General features: G+C 40.6%; 1 protein-coding gene across 1 annotated transcript in view; it reads left to right on the forward strand.

Annotated features, from left to right (window-relative positions):
• fstl1b (follistatin-like 1b) overlaps positions 1-8,338 on the forward strand; it is a 51,872-nt gene extending 43,534 nt beyond the window's left edge. The window contains exons 7-11 of the mRNA XM_015363877.2: positions 1,499-1,617; positions 2,857-2,969; positions 3,795-3,905; positions 4,633-4,739; positions 5,846-8,338. Coding sequence (XP_015219363.1) covers positions 1,499-1,617; positions 2,857-2,969; positions 3,795-3,905; positions 4,633-4,739; positions 5,846-5,890 — 495 coding nt within the window. The 3' untranslated portion in view covers positions 5,891-8,338. The remainder of the gene's footprint in view (positions 1-1,498; positions 1,618-2,856; positions 2,970-3,794; positions 3,906-4,632; positions 4,740-5,845) is intronic.
• Positions 8,339-9,213: the final 875 nt, after the last annotated feature.

The following is a 9,213-nucleotide window of genomic DNA, read 5'->3' on the forward strand; positions in this document are numbered from 1 at the left end:
ATTAGTTTATAGTCACTGAATTGCTCTGGGATATTAGGATGACTTAATCGCATGAATATTCATTGGTGACCAAGACAATTGTAGCACACAATTTCAGCTTGATCAGATCTGCACAATTGCTGGGCTTTTTTTAACTGTGTATATCAAACACTTGTGTCCCATTTTAAAGGTTTTTTAACAGTAGAAGTTCTTAAATAACTCACCTGTGGGTTCATTAACCATTTACCAGAAATACGTAAGGAAAATGGACAGATGTTTGATCAGATTTGCCACAATTTCCTATTTTCATTCATGTTTTTAGTTGATGTAATGCAGTGCGACTGTTTCAGGTTTTTTGTCTAAAGTGAAAATTGGGTACTGGAGTAGTTAACAAAAAATCCCTATCCATTTGAAACACTTAAGCTGAAAGATTTCTTTGCTAGCCCTGAATCTAATGAGTTCTGTCACCAAGCAACTGTTCTGCATCCAAAGCTCTAAGCCTCTTTAAGAAATGGCAACAAGTTAATGAATAGAGAGTTTCTTTTTTAGCAACAGACTGTTAAGAATTGAACCATTTGCGGCCACTGGAATTTCCAAAGTCACCCAATAACACCATGGTTATTTTAAAGATTGTATCTGCTTTTGTTTTTAGAAATAACAGACTGTTGATCAGAATGGTATTGACAAACATACGACATATTCTACTTGTGTTCCAAACATATGAAGTACGGTATATATTACGGTTGTATGTTTTTGTACTATGTGTATACTGTATATACTGCAACTTAGCATTACTAGAATATTATCTTCCTTCTCCAGAAGGATTATTGGTTAATGGAGACAGCTGTCTTTCCCTGGGGTGACTGCAAATCCTTTGGGGAAAAAAAAAGAAAAAAGCTTTTGAAAACACATTGCCTTATGCTGAGTGTTTGCGCTTTGTTACTTTGATCTCTCAGCCTGTTCAAAACCAGATATTTCCAATCCAGGATAACCAGGACGATAAATACATTCCTTCTATTTCAAAGTACAGATTCCATGCTTGCAAAAAAAATTGATAAGAAACTTATCATGGGGAGCAAGGACTGGTTTTTAATTGCTGATAAATATGGAAACATTATTGGGAGCTCTTCCACCTTGATACGATTCCAATAAAGGCTTGTACTAAGGATCTGCCATCTTTATTTGGACTTTTCATTACCCATGTGTCAAACATGTCTTTCTGTTTTAGTTCACGTGGGTAGCTGTGCTAGCTGCGTAGGCTACAAGTAAGGAACAAGTAATAGGTTTATTCCATGCTGAAAAAAAGAAGAAAGAAAACACAACGTTACGGCCGAGGAGCCTTCTTCAGGTGTCACCTGAAGAAGGCTCCACGGCTGAAACGTTGTGTTTTCTTTCTTCTTTTTTTTTTCAGCATGGAATAAACCTATTACTTACGTCTTTCTGTTTTGTGTACAGCTGGAGAGCCCTCCTACCTCATGCCCAAATACTGTACAAAGGAACTGTTCTCTGTTTTCTTCAGACCTATGATGATGGTGACTCCCAGATGGACTCAGCTGAGTTCCTGAAGTTCATTCAGCACAATGAGACTGCTGTCAACATCAGCTCATACATGGATGAGGAGAACAACCGTCTTCTCAGGTGTGTGTTTCTTCATTGAGAATTCCCTTTAGGTTCTCCTGTCAAGCTGTGAAAGCAAAGTCGTTTTGCCGCTGTTTCTTAAGCTGTTAGTTCTGGAAAATACAGTTATACAGTATGTTAGTACTTGTTTTTACAAGTGCGTATACACTGCTCCTAGAATTTCTACTTCCATGATATAGAAAGTAATGAGTTAATGAGCTACAGTATTAATTTATATAAATGCAAGCACTTCCAAGATGTCAGTTCACTTTGTTGACTCACAGCTTACAGCAATATCTGCTATTACATAGCAGAAGCTTACCATATGTCTTCCCTTCTTTGTGCAGATGGTGAAGACATCACCTTGATTTCTGTTTTGGATTGAAATGAAGAACTCAAAACATTAGAAAACACCTATGTATGGACCTATGCTTAACAGAATGTTAGAGTGCTGTTCAAGCCCAACAGCTGCTGTTAACTGTTTTATTCATTTAACAGAATACCCAAAACTACATCATTCAACACGACCCCTCTGCATTCTCCAGTATAGCAGTCAAAAACAGACATTTGAATTTTTCGTGTAATGTTGGTGCAGCATTTTTCTAATCAAAACTCAACTGGACATACAATATTTTGGGTGTTCGCAAGGAGATCAGAATACTGAACGTTTTTTCTTGTAGCATTTCACAAAACCGCAGGTGGATCTTTTGTCCAGTGATGTGCAGAGATTAAATGATTTTTCAAAGCAAACAAATCACAAAGATGGGAGCCTCCTAAAGTTCTTGCTGCCTGCTGTTTGTTCCTAGGAGACACTGAGCCAGTCACTGGTCCTACTCCACAGAAAGGCCACATCTTATTTGCCCCTGTCAGCTGACCTGCATTGTTGGCAGACAGAGCAAGGTCTTTCTTGTACAGTCAGACTAGGGACGCATGTTTTAATCCTGTGCTTTTTCGGTTGTCAGAGCTCATTGCCAAAGCTGGCCTTGTGGGGAGATTGAGAGTTGTGCACAAACATAACAGAGTTGCATTACTGCCAAATGTCTATTTGGGGGGTAGAAAGAGAGCAGGTGTTCTGTGGCACAGTTCTACTTATTTGCAGCATCCATGTGACAGCTCAGTGTCAATGGTTTAGGATTAGATGGCAAATATGAGGAATTCTGTATTTATAGATTTATAAGCACTGCTGGGTTTGTTAGACTTTCCATGTCTGCTGTCTGGATTCCTTCTGTGTTCCAGCTGTTCTGTTTTCTTCCCCCTTAGGAGCCTGTGTGTAGACGCACTCATTGAACTTTCAGATGAAAACGCTGACTGGAAACTGAGTTTCAACGAGTTCCTCAACTGCTTCAAGCCTGGATTCAACCCCACTCAGAAGAGTGGGTGGCAAAATTATTAATTATTTGTGGTCAGCTGCATTAAATACTTTAAGTATAAATAACCTTCAGTGGTGAACCTGCCGACTCACAGCTCTTGGGTCCTGGATTCGATTCTGGCCTGGGCTGACTTCGGTTTGGAGTTTGCATGTTCTCCCTACAGCAGTGAGGCTTTTTTCCGGGTACTCTGGTTTCCACACACAGTCTAGATATACAGTAGGCTGGCTAGGACAAGAAATGTCTCTAAACAATCCTTGTGCTTGTGTGTGAGTGAATGTGTGTGCACCCTGCCCTGGACAAGTGTGCACCCATTGGTGATGGTAGGTCAGGCTCTGAGTCACCATGTCCCTTTATTCAGGCGGATGTTACTGTCAAACCCAGGAACAGCACACTTTGGGACATATTGTCAAATTGCAAAGCGACTGTTTGTTTACTGCTTCTCTGACTGAGACCAGATCCGTAACCTGGATCACAAAATTCATTGATTGTACCTTAGAGTTATCTTTTGTGACTTGAAAAGAGTGAGAAATTAGGCCAGCTAAAGTCCAAATCGATACAGTCAAGTTATTAAGATGCTGTGGCGTTCTGAAACAGCACGCTGCGGAGTTTCCAAAACATTCCAAAATCTGATAAAAAAAAACTTTCCGGGTATGGGATTCACTGGAGCCATCACGCTGTGTAGAAACTGGAATGCTACTGTGCTAGCCCTGCCGTTTCACGTTCACTGGAAAAGTTAACTGGAGAACATGAGAGCATGTGTCCTAGAGTTAACACCCCCTCATACCACAGCAGACGTGTGTGTGACTCGGTCTCCTCCCCTTTGCCCAGAATGTGCCCTGGAGGACGAGACCTTTGAAGATGGGGCAGAGACCCAGGTGGAGTGTAACCGCTGCGTGTGTGCCTGTGGGAACTGGGTGTGCACTGCTATGACCTGTGACGGTAAGTAAGGACAGTTATCTACAAGCCTGAGGTACGGCATACTTTCTTTTGCAGACCTTGATGAGACTGTGACTCACCAAAAATTGAATGAGTGAAGTTGCTATATTACTAAATCCAGAGTTTCCCCGCCCTGGTGTTACTGACTCCATTTTTTTTGTGCTTATTTCCTGATGAAATCTCATTCCCTCAGTCAGACCCGCAGTTATACTTGCAATTTCCCAATTGCTCTGTTTTTTTTTTCTGCTGCTCTGAAGCTTTAGAAAATTTCATATTACCTTTATGGAACAAAAATCCAAAAGTAATATTCAGATGTAATCTTTAGGGTTTCGGATTATTTAAAATATTCACATTAGCGGACTGTTGTTCTCGGCAACCATGAATTAGCTCAACTATCCTGTGCCAGTTTAGCTGGGGACTTCATCTCTCACTGCTCATTCAGCATATAAAGACCAAACCTTAAAGGTCAAAGGGATACTCTGAAATTTCCAGCTGAATAATTTTCGAAGTGGGCTTGCAGTATATTGTGCTTTAGTGGTAGTTTTGTTGCATTTACACCTATGAAAATCGCTGTCTCAGGGGCAGCAATGGAGCAGAACAGCTGGCATGACTCCTGCTCTGTGTTATTCTGGACATTCTGAGCAGGCGCCCGCTGACAAGATTAACATTTCTAGTTCTGAAAACCGAGACGAACAGCTTGTCTTTTTTTTTTTCTGCGGGGTGCCCACAGGACAAAATAAGAAGACAGCCCCTCTGGAGGACACTGACCTGACCGGACAGGAGGAGATGACGGAGGAGGAATGGACCCGCAGGGTGGAGGAGCTGAACAAACACCAGGTCAGTGTTGCCGGGACAACCGTGCTGGAACAGCCAACCAAAACAAGAAATGGAAATAAAAAGGCAACACAAAACACACTCAGGCCTCAGAGCTCGGGGAGATTCTTAAACTCCCAAGTTCTTAAACGTGCGTGGCTAGCAAAACTAAAAAATCTTTCACAATATTTATTTAGTTATAAGTATTTTTCATAAACTGAGTATTTGTGAGCTTGACTGTACTGTAAATTGTATTTTTCAGGCTTATACAAATTTAAATTTAAACAAAAACTATTTTAAAGTGATCCCTCTTAAAGGTACTGTCTCACTTTGGGGTTGAATGACGGGCTGAACGGATAAAGGCTCATGGTCCAAGCACAGGTTGGGCTCTTATGATCCGGTCGCCTCGTGTTTGAGCCTAGCTCATGTCGTTACCGGACTTTCATGGGATTTCATGGGATTCCCACAGTAGTGGTGCCCAGCTGACTCTGCTCAGCTCCAGGGGTGGAGTTGGGAGGTCAGTGGAGCTCTGGTTCTCCCCACATGGCTACAGGGGTCCTCACATTAAGATACAAAAGTGAAGACATAGCTGGTGATTCCAAATTAGGTGGTTCTGTAAAAAATGGCAATTGGAGATTTCAACCTTGAGTTGTATAAGAAAAACAATACTGTGACAAGTAACAGACAATTCAGTGCAGTATTATTTAAGTAAATTTGAGATCTTCAGCGCAGGAGTATCTTCAGAACTCAGAGGATGAGACATGTAATACCTGTGATATTTGGTTAATAATGGCCGTAAACCAAGATGTTACGGCCGACATTAAGTGGTCAGTGTTGGTTAATAATGTTTGTATAAAGCCAGCAGGTGTGGGGGTCTGTGGCACCAAGGCTAAACTCCAGTGACAGAGTTCTAACATCCTGTCTGGAGCTGCTCTCCTGCAGACAAACACTGCTGATTTCTTACATAAGATAAAACATTGGCTCCATAATTGATTAACCCTCCCATTACTTTGTATGGCATTGTAGCATTGTGTATGGTTTCTAAATGTAAAGGTATCTCCCTTTCAATGTCTAGTCTCTGTGTGCCTGATCATCAGTCAATGTGTAAAACGCCCATCTCTGTCTTACAGGAAACAGTGGAGAAATCAAAGAAATCCAGTACAAAGGAGAAATAAAGAGCACAGGCGTGCGAAGAGGAAATGGGAAAGCTCTCAAGTCATCCTCACATTTTTCCTTCATGAAGATCAGGCTGATGCTTGACTTGCGTACTGTTGCCGAAAAAAATACATTGTAGTTTTTTGTGTGTGTTTTTGTTTTTGTATTCCGATGTTTATTTTTTGCTGTGATTGCTATACGTGGGGTAGCAATCCAACATTGTTGTATGTAGGGTGCTGTAGCCTTTAGATTGTACCACTGCTGGCCTCAGCAGAAAGAGGGCAGTGTCTTTTTTGTAAAACAGCTGCCGTAAGTAACTCTCAACAGCTACAAGAGGGCAAAAGAAGGGAAGGACTGGTGCTTTGCAGGCTCTGCCATCTCAACTTGCACAGCTGGATTTGGATTTGAACCGTACGGCGTTACTAAGGACAATAGCATGATGTCTAGTCTCTTAAGTACAGTAAATAAGGGTCACTGGGAGCAGGGTTTTTCTAATTAAGTCTTAGAAAAGTACAGTTTTCACAGCTAGGCCCTTCCTGTCCAAGAGTCCATGACTGGCACAGCTGGATTTGAACTGGCAATTTCAGCCCTTGAAAAGCATATTAACATACAACTCATATAAGATTAGAGAATAACATCACATTTGGGAAAATCATGTTACAACGAGGAATGTTACCAGTATAATATACGTTTTATATGTATCTGCTGAATTGCTCAGTTTTGTTTTTCACAAAATGGGCCAGGCATATGTATTCATAATAGCACTGCTTGTACTGCTTGTAAGCATGTACAGAACCATGCTTGAATGCACTGTATTTCAATGAGAGGATAAGTATTTGTATGTTTAATTTAACCTAGAACAAATGATGAAAGACATATTTTGAGTTTTGCAAACATCATCCCCAGCTGTTTAGCTGCGCTGTATGAAGTTGTCACTGCTGTGAAATTTTAGAACCATCCCAAAGTTTGCACAACTTTGGTTCAACTCCTAGTTAACTCTTAACGGTGCAAGACCTTATTCAGCATAAACACACTGGGGTCCACTGCTATGTGGGATACTTAGTTTAACGAGGCACAGCTCTTTTCCCTGTAAAATGAACAGCACTCCTTCGGCATTTCATAAAGGTGCTATATTTTTAAGTTGTTATAGTATTCTTGAACATGTTTTTGCAAAAGCTAGTCTTTTTTATTTTAAACTTTATTGTAACTTAAGACTGCAGTCTTAAAGAAGTCCAATAAAAATGCATGCTTTTCACAAATGGGGACATACTCATAAAGTGTAAGATGTGTAAATGCACAGAATTGTAAAACCGGCATGATACCACTTTCTGAATGTGCCACTTGTGTTCCCTGGTGTTCTTCCTCTTCAGAGTGCAGCAATTAGTCGCTTTCCAGTAGTTTCATCTGAAAGCCGTGTTGCACATTGTTCGTTTATTTCACCTAATAGCAACGATGGAAATCAATTTTATTGGCTTTTGCTCCATCCTTTCTGTTTAGTCTGGGCTGACTGGTGATTAACCTGATTGCAACATGTCTGTGTACTGAGAGAATCTGAATCATGGTTTTGCCATCTGCTTTAGAAACGCTGCTGTCTGTTTTTTGTTGTTTTCAATGTATGACAGATTGAAAGTATGTATCTGAACAAAAGGAGTCTCGGCACTAGATGGGATTTGTTTGCTGCTTGTGAATGGGCTCAGAAAAATCATGGATGGAGGATGAAATGATGGAATTCAATTACTGGGAGGGAGGGAACGTTCCTGCAGGGAATGAATAATAACAGACACAGATGTTGTACGTCCAGGTTGTGGGTGGATTTGGGATGTCAGGAGTGCCTGGCACAATGAAAGAACGAGCAGCAAAAGTGTCAGCCTGTGGGGCGTAAATTGAGCCGCTGAGTCATTGTAAAGCACTGGGAACGAGCTGGAGACACTGAAACCAAAGCCTGAAGTTGAATGATGTTGTATAACTCCAGGTAATACATTACTCTGGACCCAGCAACGACAATATACCTTTTCTTTCAATCTCTATCAGTGGAGTAGAATCAGTATCTCTAGAAGCATAAATTCTGTAGTTATTTTATAGTTCAGTTTCACACGATCCTATTGACAATTTAGTTGTACCGCGTGCAGAATCAGTGCCTTAACAATCATGGAAGAGCAGGGGGTGTTTTCAGAAGAAAAACTCCTTTAAAGCCATCAAAAGCAAAATCAGCAGCTGTAAGAAAGATGGCCGTTTTTCCACTGAGTGTTAGATCCCACCTAGGATATTTTAAACAGCACAAATGTATCTGGCAGTATTACCTTATAATAGTCTAAATTTGTTTCGTTTTTGTCTTGTGAGCATGTAAACCGTTTTGTATACGTGTAAAAGCTATCACTACATTGTTTACTCACTGTTTATTTTTATTACTGCTTTGTGTCTTACAGGTTATTTGGGGTATACATGCCAATAAAAATACTACAAAATTCTTTAATGGCCAGCTCTTATACTTACACAATGCAAAGAGAAGGCTTTCATTTTTTAACAATGAGGCAGCAACTGCAATGAAGGTAGTTACAAATTGGCTGATTTATTATATCTCAGGCTGTGAGTTTATTTAACACGTGAATTGTCAAGTCTGGTGAAAAGAAAGAGAAACATCTTTCCAACAGAACAACACCTCATCTGGACACAGCAGCATGGATGCCACGCCTTGTGTAGTGTGACTCAAGGTTTTGTGTAGCCTTCCTGTTAGACATCAGTTTGTGTGGCGCTGGTGGGCCAAAAGATACGTTCATTTTCATGTACATCCGATCCATCCAAATACGGCTCTGAGTAAGTGTGTCGACTCACTAAATTCAAGAATTGAACGGAATGTATAGGACAGAATCAGAAAAAACAAATGTAATAAAATCTTTAAAAGGCCAGTCCAGGCTCTGGCTTCCATGTAGAAGGGAGGCAATTTAAAGACAATAGATAAAAAAATATGTAAATACTGTATTATCACTTACAAGGTGTAAGACCACTTTATAAGTGTCCAAATCAAATACTTCCAGGCATCAAACCCAACAAGCTGCTCAGGTCTTCAACACAACCTCTGAATTACTTTGGAACTCGAACATCTTGCTTACGTAACACATTTGACAACGGTTGATTGAGGGGTCTGTATAAAACATTATAAAATGAGCTTTAATTCTTGTGGACCAGTTATGGACTTCCCCGATTCCTAAAACCATAAGAAAGTTCACAGGTACGAGGAGGCCTTCCAGCCTCTCTAGCCCGTTTGGTGGTTAGGAGTTACTTAATCCAAGGATCTCTTCTAGCTGTTATTGAAAGAACCAAGGTGTCGGCTTTAACAACTTGG

Source organism: Lepisosteus oculatus, chromosome 15, assembly GCF_040954835.1.
Source record: "Lepisosteus oculatus isolate fLepOcu1 chromosome 15, fLepOcu1.hap2, whole genome shotgun sequence".
NCBI lineage: Eukaryota > Metazoa > Chordata > Actinopteri > Semionotiformes > Lepisosteidae > Lepisosteus > Lepisosteus oculatus.